The 13,666-nt window shown below is 40.3% G+C and overlaps 1 protein-coding gene across 1 annotated transcript in view; it reads right to left on the bottom strand.

Moving 5' to 3' along the window:
• Positions 1–13,666, bottom strand: part of SLC22A3 (solute carrier family 22 member 3) — a 103,950-nt gene that overhangs the window by 7,763 nt on the left and 82,521 nt on the right. Inside the window, exons 6-9 of the mRNA XM_034963198.3 lie at positions 7,936–8,033; positions 7,602–7,816; positions 1,960–2,068; positions 1,086–1,198 (exon numbers count right to left, since the gene is read on the bottom strand). Of these exons, the coding sequence (XP_034819089.1) occupies positions 1,086–1,198; positions 1,960–2,068; positions 7,602–7,816; positions 7,936–8,033 (535 nt within the window). The remainder of the gene's footprint in view (positions 1–1,085; positions 1,199–1,959; positions 2,069–7,601; positions 7,817–7,935; positions 8,034–13,666) is intronic.

The following is a 13,666-nucleotide window of genomic DNA, read 5'->3' as shown; positions in this document are numbered from 1 at the left end:
GAAGGTCTGTCCTCATGGGCTCAGTATTTTCATTCAAATTTCAACTGCTGAACAATAAATGAAAAACATTCTCTACCAGAAGTAAGGAAGTGGAGATAGAGAAATGGTTGCGTGAGAAAGGGGCCAACCCATATCCTTTACTGCAGAAGAGGGCACAGGGGAAGTGTGTGAAACCCAGGCAGGACAGTTGGAGCAGCCCTGGAGAAGTGGGACACTGAATTCCCCAAGGTCCCTCCTAGACTATGATTCTGTTCCTTCACAAGTCCTATGGAAGCTGGAGGTAGGAGGAGGGGTGCACTCGAGGGACCTGGAGGAGGTGATGGAATGTGTGCCCGGGATACTGTGTCCCCTGCTCCCTCCGCATGGATTTTTAGCATCAAGCCAATGAAGATATGATATCAATAGAGAGAGAACACCAGAAATACAATTAGATATTAGGCTTATTTTTGTTATTTTTTATTATTTATTTATTTTAGAGATAGGTTCTTACTCTGTTGCCCAGGCTGGAGTGCAATGGCGTGACCATAGCTCACTGCAGCCTTGATCCTCCTGCCTCAGCATCCTGAGTAGCTTGGACTACAGGCACCCATGGATCACCACGCCTAGCTAATTTTTAAATTTTTGTCAGGGCAGTCTTGCTATGTTGCCCAAGCTGGTCTTGAACTCCTAGGCCCAAGCAGTCCTCCCATTTTGGTCTTACAGGTGTGAGCCACTGCACCTGGCCCTCATTTTTAAACATACTGAATATTTAATTTAGTCCCCTGAAAATTATTGGTTATGTTCTCCAATACCATAAGAGTTTCATAGCATTTAACTCAGAACCCAAAGAATGCTAATTGAACATTATTTATCAGCACCCTTTAATATAAACTAAATTAAAACCATTCATTATAACTGAATTGGCTCTTAAAACTGAAATAGTTATTATAATAAGATGAAATTAATATCATAATTATCAATGAAATAGTTATTATAATAAGATAAATGACTATCATTATCATTATTGAACCTAATAATTATTATAGGTCTCTTTTAATACAAAGAATGTAGATGAAGGCTCTTAAGAATAGCAAATGAGTTCTTACCAAAGATGATCAGAGGTAGTTCTAGCCACACGGCTGCTAGCCGAAAGAGCAGAAATGGGGCTATGATTCCCCCAAAATCACACAGACCTGAACAGAGCGAAACTCCGAAATTTCTGTTGAATGAAAAGTAATTTTAAGTGAAAACTATTTCAACAAGTGACTTCAAGATAATCAACATATTCTGACATATTAAAAAACCAAAGGAAGTGTGAAGATACTTTGCATTTTCTAACTTTGAAAACGACTACTCTCATGAACTCTAAGCAAAACATTTCCATTCTGCACGTTTCACAGTAAGGCTAGTGAGGAAGTCTCCAGCGTGGGTGGAGGGTGTTATCCATCAGCAACCCACTGCCCTGCCTGCTCTGGGTCACTTTGTGCTACTTTGGTTTCCTTATATGAGGGAGAAGTGTGCCCAGGGAATGCTTCCCCAGCAGAGGAGGTTGATTTGCACTAATCCATGCATACTGTTTCATTTTGTCCTTCATAACCAGCTGCTCACCACTGCAATGCATGTAATGCAGTCAAAGAGAGGCCATAGTCTTGCAGCAGGTGATGCTGATGGATACAGATTTAACCCACAGTCTAAGCAAGGGCACCTAGAGGTCTTCTGGTTTCAAGTTAAGGGCCTTTCCTCAAAACTGTAACAGTGTGTGAAGATATTAATATGAGAAATACTTTTATCACAAAATGCAGCAGGCAGCAATGCAGAAAGCAGTGATAACTCAAAGCATATCTTCTTTACTAGCTGGATTCAGCCCAGGCTAATATATCACTGAGCTAAGGAAATGACTTCATAGTTTTTAACTAAATCAACTTAAAACGCTGGTCTACAGAGTTACTTAGGAGCAACTATAACGTTTGTTAGAATTACCGTAATGTTGTTGGGTACAATTCGGAATTTACCAAATAAACAATTTCAAAGGCCATGGTTATCCCTAGTCTTCCCAATGTAGCCACTGTGGTCCTCAACCATGCTATTCCTGCAAACACAGAAAGTTTGAAAGGGAGGAGTTAGGGGTCTGATTTCATTAACATTTTACAGAACAACAAAAAGTATTTGCTTAGTGGCCTCCAGTCTGAAGTCTTTGCCAATTTTAAGCACGAATGATAGAACTTTCTAATAATGTAACCAAATTTCGACAACAATGAAACTAGATGATAGCTAATATTTTAGAGCGCTAGATGCCTTTCTGAGCAGGTTGGATTATAGGAAGTACAATTCAAGAACCGTTTGTTGAGCATGAGCAGCCACTACATTGGAACATTGTTCCAGGCAATGACCTCCTAGAGAGCCAAAGCACACTGGCTTTTTGTCCAGGTGGTAGTTTCCAGTCATGCCTTTGAGCCACCACGTTCCCACAGCTGGTGCCCAGCTGTCCTTTCTGTGCATACCTTGCGGTGGTGACACAAGGAATAGCCGTTTCCAGCACACCTGGGGAGCTCCTCATGTGAGCTGACCTTGGTTTCTAGAGTGGAGCAAGCTTTGAGGACCAGGATCTTTGGAAGGGGACATCTATTCTGTGTGTTACCACTAAGGCAAATGTCACTCATTGTCTTCTTCATCCCCCATTGTACTACTTCCTTCAATAAACCATCCAGAAGGAGCCACATTCATCAATGCTAATTGGTTCGTCCATTTTAAAATGAACTGTTTTAGGACTGCTCTGGTCATATGAAGAAATTTTCCTTTCCTCCCTACTAACTAGTGGGAAATGCCAAACATTCTATATTAAATATTTTCTTTCTTTTATGTTTTAAGGGCAGAGGAGTTAACCATTTTTACTCTAAAAAGTCACTGCTCTAGCTTTCCTAGCAGTTGTGCAATTGATGTCATCCTTTCCTAGGGGATTTGGTATTGAGGACATATGTCTGCATGAACAAGACCATATCTGCTCTCCAAAGCAAAATGAAGCATGTCCAGTGTTCATGTACCTTTCATTTTCCCTTTATATCCAACACATATGTTCATTTAGCACTAAATAGTCCTCCTGTTTCCTAGGGGAATTATTGAACCTTCCTGAATATATAATTTTTTTAGTAGAAATGAATGAGGAGGATGAAAGAAGAGAATCAAGCCCAGTAGACTTCTGTGTGTTCTCTCTAGAGAATAGCCAAGTCAAAAAAAAAAAAAAAAAGCTAAAATTCATTAAATAAAACAATTGCCCAGGAGCACAGGTGTAAGGAAAAGATGACTCAAGAATCCAAACCATTTCTGGGAGTCTGCAGTTTACATATTTTGACTGCAAACTGGCCAAGGACATCCTGGTGCACTTGATGTTTTTCCCACATGAGAAGCCTTGTAGCTGTCATGTTAACGGTTATATCAGGCAGTGAGGAGGTCAGGGTTGTGCTGATGTGCTGGGCCACTGTCTGCTCTGGAGCAGAAGGTTTGTCAACATGTGTTATTTAGGCTTTGCTTCTTTAGGAAGACCAAGAAAAGGGGGGGTGGAGATTAGGTAATGCATTCCACTCCATCTTTCAATGAACATGTGGTACTGGAAGGGGAAAGTGGGAGCAGAGATTCAGATTCCCTGGGTCCAGCCCGATGGGACCATCTCTTGCCACTCCCGGGCTGCAGTGAAGGCTGCCTGCTACCTAGGAAACAGCTTCACTATCCAGGTTGGGTTCTTCCATTGTATGTTTCTTTTCACTAAATCAGGATTGCTCTAAAATTGAGTCCCACTGGCAAATTCAAGGGCAATTTGGGTTTATAACTGAGGCAAGGTGTTTCATGGAAAAATCCAAACAAAAGCCAGAGACCAAATTAAAACACACACACACACTCCACCATGATAAACATATGTGGTTAACTCAGATAAATAGCCAGTCAATTCAGTAAAACATTCAGAAAATGCCAAGTTGCCCCATTTGTGGAGATGTGGTCTGTCCGGAACATTGACCTTAATCTGAAAGACCCCCAACTCTTTTCCAAGCAGTAGAGTCCAGTATCAAACTATACTGGAACAGAGATTTTGTTGAAATGTGTAACCAAAGAAAAGTTTCTAAGGCATTGCATGGTTCATTAACTAAAGAGTGAAAAGAAAACTATAGGAAGTATGAATAAATATATACACACAAAGAAATTATTGATTCCAGTAATAAGCTAAATTCATTTTGAGGTGGCCATAGACGTCTTTTGGTAGCAATGACAAAAACCACAGGGCAATTTAAAAATGAGTATTGAAACTAAAATTGTCTTCCACGGAATTATATGAGAACAAAGAAAATGTATTCTTCTGAATGTGGATTTGGTCAAGCTACTAGAGATTATTGGGAATAATACCTCAATTACTGAAGAAAGGATGCAGGACTTAAACAAAACTTTATATGACCTCTGAATGGATCATCTACTCTGAGTTCTGAAATAAAGTTTAGTGAGAAATTCTAGTAGAAATGTCTAAATTAAGATACATGAAGTCACTTTCCAATTAAAGAAAAATAAAAGTGGAAGACAAGTTTTCCAGTTCAAGAAGACGACTTATCCAAACTGCTAGGTTTGTGGTCATCCTAAATAAACTCAAATTAAAGATGGCAGACAGGTATGGATAAAGAAAGGTCTTTATTTTCCAGACATTAATAAGCGTTAAGAAATTTGGACTAGAAGCAGTGAGTCTGAGATGAGAATACAACCAGAAATACTATTTCTTCTTCCAGAATTCCATTCTTTAGACCATGAAAAGTTGGGTCGAGTGGAGGGAAAGCTGATTAAAGTGTTTGCTGTGAGACTATTTTAGAGCTGGTTTCTCCAAAAGCTCATCTGTATTCTCCCCAGGGGCTGGCGACCTACTGCTGACGTCACAAATGGCTGAGCAGAGAAGCCTTTCTCGTGCTAATTAACCAGTGGCTGGAATCAAGTCCAATGGGTCTTTAAATTGGAAGGACTCAAGGGAGGATCGTCTGTTAATATTTGGAACTCAGTTTAGGCATTTGAAATGTATTCTTGCCAGTCAGTCATGACTGACGTATGACTATAAAAGCAGCCAAGTCTGCAGAAGGTAAAAATTAAATGTGTCTAGAATAAGAGCAATTCATTTTCAGTCTTGCTGAGAACAATTCTAAAGCTTCAATCAGGAAATTATATCTATAAAATAAAACTGGTTAGACAAGGGAGAACAGTCTGTTCTTGGTGTTATATTTTCCAATATGTGAAAGAATTCTCTACAAAATAGTTTTATGACTATCCAGCTAGTTACTTCTGTCTTGATTTGGACACACAGCCTTGAATGCTTTCTGGGGTCATTCTGAATGCAACAAACATTAAAGTCATCCCAATCAATCTAGGACCAGAGAAAATCTTATCGAGTAAAGTAAATATATATCATGAAATGAGGGGACACACTGAAGTCATGTATCTTTCTCGCTGCATTTCTAATTTCATATACAATGAATATTTCATTCATTCCTAGTCCACATACGATAAGAACAGAAGACTTCATCTCAGGGAGCTACAGTTTTATGTTATATCCAAAGTACCAAAGTAAAATAGAACAGTAACGTCTCCAATGTTTGCGATTTTTCGCTCTTCTTAAATTATACAATTTTGAGGGCAGGAATTATGTCTATTTTGTTCACCTCTCCATCCCCCTCCTAGTTCAGTGGCTGGCAATTAGTCGATACTAAATAGATACGTATTAAGAGATAGCTATTGTACAGATCCTCCAACTCTCATAATAAGTTAATTCCATGTAGTGGGTTGAACAGTGTCTCCCAAAATTCATGTCTACCTGGAACCTCAAGGCTACTACATTTGGAGATAAGGCCGTTGCAGATGTAATTAGTCAAGGTGACACTGACACAAGCAGAGAAGAGAATGTCCTGTGAATATGGAGGCAGAGATAGGAGTGATGCCAAGGAGCTGCAAGGATTGCCAGAGAGAGGCATGAAGAGACCCTCCCCCAGAACCTCTGGACATAAGCACCCTTGGATGCCTTGATTCTAGACTCCCAGCCTCCACACCCCTGAGAGCATAAATGTCTGTTGTTTCAAGCTGGTGAGTTTGTGGTACTTATTACAGCAGCCCTGGGAAGCAAATGCACTCAAGGAAAACAAGAGAAATATAAATAGGTGGTTGCTGTTCATCATCAAACATTCCAACATGTCAGGGGACTTGTACATTTTGTGTGTGTGTGTGTGTGTGTGTGTGTGTGTTCCGAATATTGGCATTCCTGTAATTTTATTCAAATAGGGTCTACCTGGTGTTTTAAGAATTCATAAACCTTCATTTAATTAATAAACTCATCTGTAAATGTCTGACTGTTCTGACTCCCACTATATTGTCCATTTCTTGGCTGGTCCTCAGAGGATTCTCAAAGAAAGACAGCCTTTTTTGTGCAGACACAAAGGATGCCTGGAGAATCCAGCTTTCTCTGTAATCCCCACTTTGCCTTTCCTGGAAGAGGGGAATGATGAACTTGCTCTACTTCACACATCCCCTGGGATGTGAAGCCCTCCTCTTCCCAGTCCCTGGTGTGTTCTAGGGTAAGGATCTTCTCGGTGCTGCTCACCACACATCAGGAGTCACAGCACCCTCTGCTTCCTTCTGGCCTGTGCCCCATCTACCAGGCATGGAGCTCTGAAAATTTTAACTCTGCAACATCTCTGAAATGAAATGACCCTCTCTCATCTAGGTCTGACTGCCCCAATTGTAACTCCTGCTCTCAGCATCTCCCCCTGCTCATAGCCATCTCTAAACTGCTGCAGTTATGCCAAACTCCTCCTCCTCCGCAAGCTCACAGGACCACCTGCAGGGCTGGTCATGCTGGTGACAGATCATCTCTCAGGCTCATTGTCTGGATTCCAGTCACAGCAATGAACCCTCAGTTCCTGCATGCACAAAGGTGTTTCATACTTCTGGAAACTCTTCTCTAGTTTGGAAACATCCGTCCTCTCTCTCCCTGATATCTGGCACATTTGAGTCTTCACGCATGTTTAGTTCCCACTGCTGGGAAGCTTTTCTTGAATCCCCTTCTGGATTGATCACTCCTCCCCAATCTATTTTTTTATATTTCTAAATCTTGTAAATAGTTTAATTAGTTTCTAAATCTTGCAAATAATTCATGACAATAAGAATCGTGACAATATTAAAGTATCTGTATCCCTTAATAGATTGTGAACCATTCGAAGTCAAGAACTGCGTTCTTCTATGTGTAACCTCAGCGTTTAGCATGGTGCCAGCAGCATGGCAGAGGTTCAGGAAATAAGCTAAACATCAGAGATATCACAAAAGTAAGTCACATAAAGATGAGTAACAGAAACCACATCGCTATCAGCTAGATTGGGCACAATATCTATTTCATTCATAAATGATCCTAGCAATTGAGAAAAGAGAATCATCTACAGAACCAATCTCTTACTTCAAAGTTTTTACGCTGATTAAGCAGAAAATGGAGTGACATCACGAAAGACTGTGATTCCATTGCACATTTCCTAAGAACAAGTGGCTCCCTATACTTGATTGTGGATTTAGGTGTTTTCAAGTCCTTTGGCTGCCAAACAGATGTGGGGTAAGATTACCTTCTGGTAAGAACGCAGTGACAAGGCATGCCACCCCTGCCACTATATTGCTTGCCGCAAAGGGGAGGCGTCGTCCAAGGCGCTCAATGGTTAGTAAGATCAAGAGAGCTCCCGGCAGTTCCACCACGCCCGAGATGAAAAAGTCTATATAGAGGTTGCCCCCTATAATTCCCAGGCGCATGACAAGTCCTTGATACACCACTGCGCTTGTGAACCTGTAGCAACATTGAAAGACACCAGAGAACAAGTAAGAGATAACTTCAAGCTGATTTGAAGGAAGGGATGTATTGTAAATTTAACGCAAGCTTTTAAATCCATCACAAGTCAAACTTACCAAGCAAACATAAGAATAAGTGTGCATTTCCTCATTTGGGGAGTTCTCACCAGATCTAAAAAGGATGGATTACTAACTTCCTCATCTGTAACAGTGATCTATATAAGAAAAGCAGATTTCAGTAGCAATAGACAGAAAAAAAAAAACCTGCATAGTATAGACTTGTCATTAACCAGAATCAAATGATCTTACTGAAGTGACTAGGGGCTTTCATAATATCTTAAAACCTGACAATTAAAACACTTCTGCTCTTGCATTTAGAACACATCAAATTCACAAAGATAGGATTGCTGCACTGAGAATCTGTTCTTAGGATAATTTCAGTACTTTATGTTAAACTGCTCTGTGTATTCTAAAGTAAAATACATATGCACATTTATTACATTGGGGGAAATGAGAGTCAGGGTGGGTGAAGCAAGTGGGATCCAACCAATTAAAGGTTTCTTTATAAACTAAATCCTCAAATCTGACTTTCACAAACAAAATAGAGTAATGTTAAGTTTAAGAGCAAGCACCAAAGGTATTATTTTGCTTTTGCCCATTTATTGTAATCTAGCATCTTTTTGATCTAGAAAAATTCAGCTCATCTCTAGCTGGCCATCCAAGAAATTGGTCTTTTCAATTCAATTCAACAAATACTGCTATTGGCCAACTACATACAAAACACTGAAAAAAGCGAAGCTGGAGAGGACACCCCCCGACCCCCACACCCTGCCTCCAGTCTAACATGCGGAAGCATCAGAGCATGATCCCCTGCAGTGACCACAGCTCCAGTTTCCTGTGCTTGTCAGTCTCTTACCTCTGCATGGAGGGCTCTTTGACCTCCTCAGTCCTGATTTTACCTCCCCTGGGAAGCCTTTCCTAGCCTCAGATAGAACTGATGGCTCCCAAATTCTGCCTCTACTCCCCGGACCTCTATCCTAGCACCTGTACAACAGCACTCCCCTGTGGGTCTGGAGCTCTTGGAAGGCAGGGAGTGCATTGTCACACCAAGTAAAGTGCCTGGTGTTCAACAACTGTTTGTGTAATGACTGAGTGCTGAAGCAAGAAGTCAAGTGCCCTGGTCATATCTGTTCCTCAGTGTCGTCCTCGGTTTCTCTCCTCCTATTAAACAAAAATGCTGGCTACTAAGGACAAGACCCATGCTATCTATTTGTACAACTCCAAATTTGGCCCAGATTGAATGAAAATCTAGGCACATTTTCCTCAAAGCTTTGAGCTAAAGTCTCTCTACCAGTAATCACAGGAATTTGACTTAGAGCATACACACACTGATAGTACCTTGTCAATCACAGATTCTAAACAGTAAATTCAATAGATCAACCAAAGCTTGATATCTTATGCCTATCTTTGCTCCAAGGAAAGTCACACACACACAAAAGTAGACTGCAAAATGAATGTCTTTGGTCACTTTCTTTTCCAAAGTCTTCACAATCCTGTATTTCTTCTATACCAAGACACATTGATTTTCTACATTTTAACATCTCTTAATTGGAAAGTGTCCTAAAACTGAGCTGGTAAGAAAGAAATGTGTCCCAGTTTAAACAACATGGTTTCCTTTACTTAGGGGTACATAAAATGACTATGTGTCTTAAAATCAATAGTGTCTAGAGTCAACAAAACAATAGTTTCCATGACAATCGCCGTGGAAAACTGCTGATGGATTCCACCATCCATGCTTCCCTTCCCTCTTTTGAGAATACGTAGAATTTTAGTTGGGCATATGGCAGCCTAGTGAGAGTCATTTTTTCTATCCTCTTTTTCAACTGTGAGTGGCACTGTGATTAAGACCTCAGCAATGAGGTGGTTGTGGGGGTCATGTGTATAAGTTCTAGGTCTCTGCATTTAAAAAGGTAATAACTTGCTGGAAGAAGATGCTGGTGAGCTTCAACCATACCACCTGTGTAGGTGATGGTGGAGATGCAAGATAAATGGAACTCATGGAGTAGAGCTGCCTCACTAGAGCTTGGCTGCTCACCTCTGTGTGGGTGTGCTAGAGAGAAAGACACTTTTATCTTTTTCATCACTGTATTTTCGGGGCCTTGTTTCATTAGCAAGTTGAACTGGATCTTAACTAATATAATGTCTATTAAGATGACCCCTGAGCTAACCTTCTAAATTTGAAGACCCCAGTGAGGGATTTTTCTGTGTCTACCTTAACCTTTGCTGCTCAAAAAACAAGACAGGAATATCAAAAGTGAAAGATAAGAACTCGATAGATTACAAATATATATTATGGTATAGTTTGTTGCCAAAATGTTTTCTACAATTCATTTCTATGTGTTAATACATTAAAATGGCTAGTGTTTATGGAGTGTGTGATATTAGATTCTAGACTAAGCACTTTACGTGGATTATTTTAAGTCTCATCAAAGCTCTATAAAGTTAGTACTTCTGTTAATCTTATTCTATAAATAAGGAAAACAAGGCTTAGGACTTTAAGGAGTGAATAGTAGGCAGGTATACTAGCCAGGAATTGAAACCAGGCAACTGATTGGTGGAGCCTGTGCTCCTGATCCCCACACAGCACTGCGGAATATATTTCATTCTAGAAACATTCTTGATAGTTGATGGCCACATCTAAATATTTTTAAAGAAAGACACTGTGCACTTGACCTAAAACTGAATCTTTAATTAAAACATTGTTTTATGAAAAAAATTTGACTAGATAATTTAGATTTTAAAGATCTTTAAATTCAGGATTAAAACCACCCGTCCTGCAAGGACAATGTTCCTCCATGAAAGTATCACCACCAACTCGTTGCCATGAGTTTTTCCTTTTACTGAGGGCTTTTCCACAACACAGACTTGGGGCTGCCGGGCAGTGTCAGTCTCAGACTCTTCTCTCTCCAGGGATTCCCTGACAGGATCCCTTGTCTACATATCAATACCTCTGTCCATTCAGCACACACAGGTGGCAATACTTTTTTCTTTGCTTTTCAAAAGAAATATTCACAGCAATTTATTATTGGCTCTCTTTTATTTCCTCTTCAGACTTCTGCTGAGGAGAGCTATGACTTCTATCCACTAGCTATGAGTGTGAACAAATTCACTCTCACTCAGGTTTCCAGTTCCAACATCCCAGAGTTGAAGGGAAATCCTACATCACATATTTCAAGATCTCTGGTCAGTTCAGGTAGATAGTTTGACTTTTTAAAAAAATTAAAAAAAATTTTTTTTGAGATAGGAGATAGGGTCTCTCTCTGTCACCTAGGCTAGAGTGTAGTGGTGTAATCATGACTCACTACAGCCTCAACCTCCCTGGCTCAAGCAATCCTCCCACCTCAGCCTCCTGAGTAGCTGGTACCACAGGTGCATGCCACAGCACCTGGCTTATTAGTAGCAGCAGCAGTAGTAGTAGTAGTAGTAGTAGTAGTAGTAGTAGTAGTAGTAGTAGAGACAGGGTCTTGCTGTGTTGCCCAGGCTGGTCTTGAACTCCTGGGCTTGAACAATCCTCCTGACTTGGCCTCCCAAAATGTTGGGATTACAGGCATTAGCCATTATGCCCAGCCTAATTTGACATTTAAACACATTTGTAGATTTTTCAGTTGTTCATGATTCTTCACTGTTTTTAAGTGATAAAATAAAGGAGCATCTCTTGCTTTCATGTTAGCTCTGTAGATAATTGCCTTTCTCTGGCAGATCTCCAGTTACTCAATGACCACAGAATTATGACATGTTAGGTTTTGACAAGAAAATAAAGATCTTATGTATTAACCTAGAGGTTGGCGAACGTTTTCTGCAAAGGGCTATATATTAAATGTTTTTGGCTTTGTGAGCTCTAAGACCTCTGTTGGAACTACTTAACTTTACCATTGTAGTGTGAAAACAGTCATAGACAATACATAAATGGCTTCCAATAAAACTTTATTTACAAAAACAGGTTGCCTGCATGTCTGGCCTGCAAGCCGTAGTTTGCTGACCCCTGAATGAGAGGCTTAGTGCTGGAGCAACTTGTACAGATACTACTATCATTCCTATTACAGAGAGAAAGAAGTTGAGGTGGAGGAAAGCTATGTACCTTACCCAAGGAGGACACACAGACAGTAAGAAGATGAACCAGGAGGTTGATAGCAAAGTCTGTATTTTTAACCATTATGCGGTAATGTGTCTGCAGTATGTAGAATATAATATTTATTGTTTAAAAGTATGCCGTATCATTTCATTAATTACTTTCTTCTTTTCAGCTACAAATAATCTCTGAAAGTTAAAAATTAAGCCTAACATTGGGAGGCCAAGGTGGGCGGATCACGAGGTCAGGAGTTCGAGACCAGCCTGGCCAACATGGTGAAACCCCGTCTCTACTAAAAATACAAAAAATATCTGGGCTTGGTGGTGGGCATCTGTAATCCCAGCTACTCGGGAGGCTGAGGCAGGAGAATCGTTTGAACCTGGGAGGCAGAGTTGCAGTGAGCCGAGATCGTGCCATTGCACTCCAGCCTGGGTGTCAGGGGGAGACTCCGTCTCAAAAAAAAAAAAAAAAAAAAAAAAAAAATTAAGCCTACATTATTTTTGTAACAAAAAAAAAAGGTCACTTTTAAAGTCATGGACTTAAATTAGACACAGCGTACCCGATTGTTGACTTCCTTCTCTTTCCTAACAGAATTCCCACTACACTCTCCCGCACCATCAATTCATATGTTTGTAGGAGCTGAGTCCGCTTCTAGTTGTAGCGGGAGGCCTGATTAGTTTAGGGAAATCGTATCCTCCATGTCAGTGACTGGGCATGTGACCCAATTTGAACCAATGAGAAATGGGCATACAACCCAATTCGGGCCAATGAGAAATGGACTTCTGGGAAAGTCCTTCATTGCTTTTAAGTCAGAAGTTCCTGAAGAAATCTTTTTTCTTCCTTCAAGGAATGAATGAGGAAATTGTGGGCTCACATACAACTTAGCAGTCATCTTACACTGATGAGACAACAAGTCTTAAGATGAAGCTATCCTGTCAACAGAGTGGAGAGAGGAGAAGACCATGGTTTAATAAGATTGTTGAGATCCTGGTCTGGCCAACCCTGAATGCTGCTGTTGCTAGAATTCCAGACACACGAGCCAGTGAATGTCCTTATTGTCCAAACCTATTTAAGTTGGTTTTCTGTTACTTGTTGCCAAAAGCAGAATTATCTGAAGAATCCAATCCAGAACAATGCTTTTCCTTTAATAACTGAATATTTTAGGCAAATTTTTTAGCAAATAGTTAAAATAATTACTTCTATACTCCACTCCACTCCATAAAAATACCTGGTATAAGTCTTAATTTCAAACTTTTAGAAGTTAAAACAGAGTGGTAATATGATCTCTGCTTTTCCAGACCACGAGTTTACTGCCTCATATATATCATCTACCAAAAAAAAGTACGAGGTGTTGATAACGAATGAAGGGAGTCAGGACCGTGAAACCAGTCTTCCCTGTCCAGTGAATGAAAGGATTAAGAGTACTTCCAAGCAAGTACATATTTTGCTACATTTAAGGACAAATCCAGCTGGTCTTTGATTTACTAACATCTCCACAGTGACGCAGATATTCTGAAAGATGACCCACTTTCTAGGCATCCAAAGGCCTTGAGAGACTTAAAACCGTATCTTGGATGGAATTCATCCAGGAAAATCTTGGCAACTCCTGCGCCGTGGCGGCAGCCACTATTATTCTTTTACAATAACTTCTAGCTCTGTATCTGTGCTGATTTTCTGTTGCCAAAGGGTTACTAAATTTTGCCTGGTCTGAGTCAGACA

Source organism: Pan paniscus, chromosome 5 (genome assembly GCF_029289425.2).
Source record: "Pan paniscus chromosome 5, NHGRI_mPanPan1-v2.0_pri, whole genome shotgun sequence".
Taxonomy (NCBI): domain Eukaryota; kingdom Metazoa; phylum Chordata; class Mammalia; order Primates; family Hominidae; genus Pan; species Pan paniscus.
The sequence above is the reverse complement of the archived record's forward strand: the minus strand, read 5'-3'. Positions and strand labels throughout refer to the sequence as shown.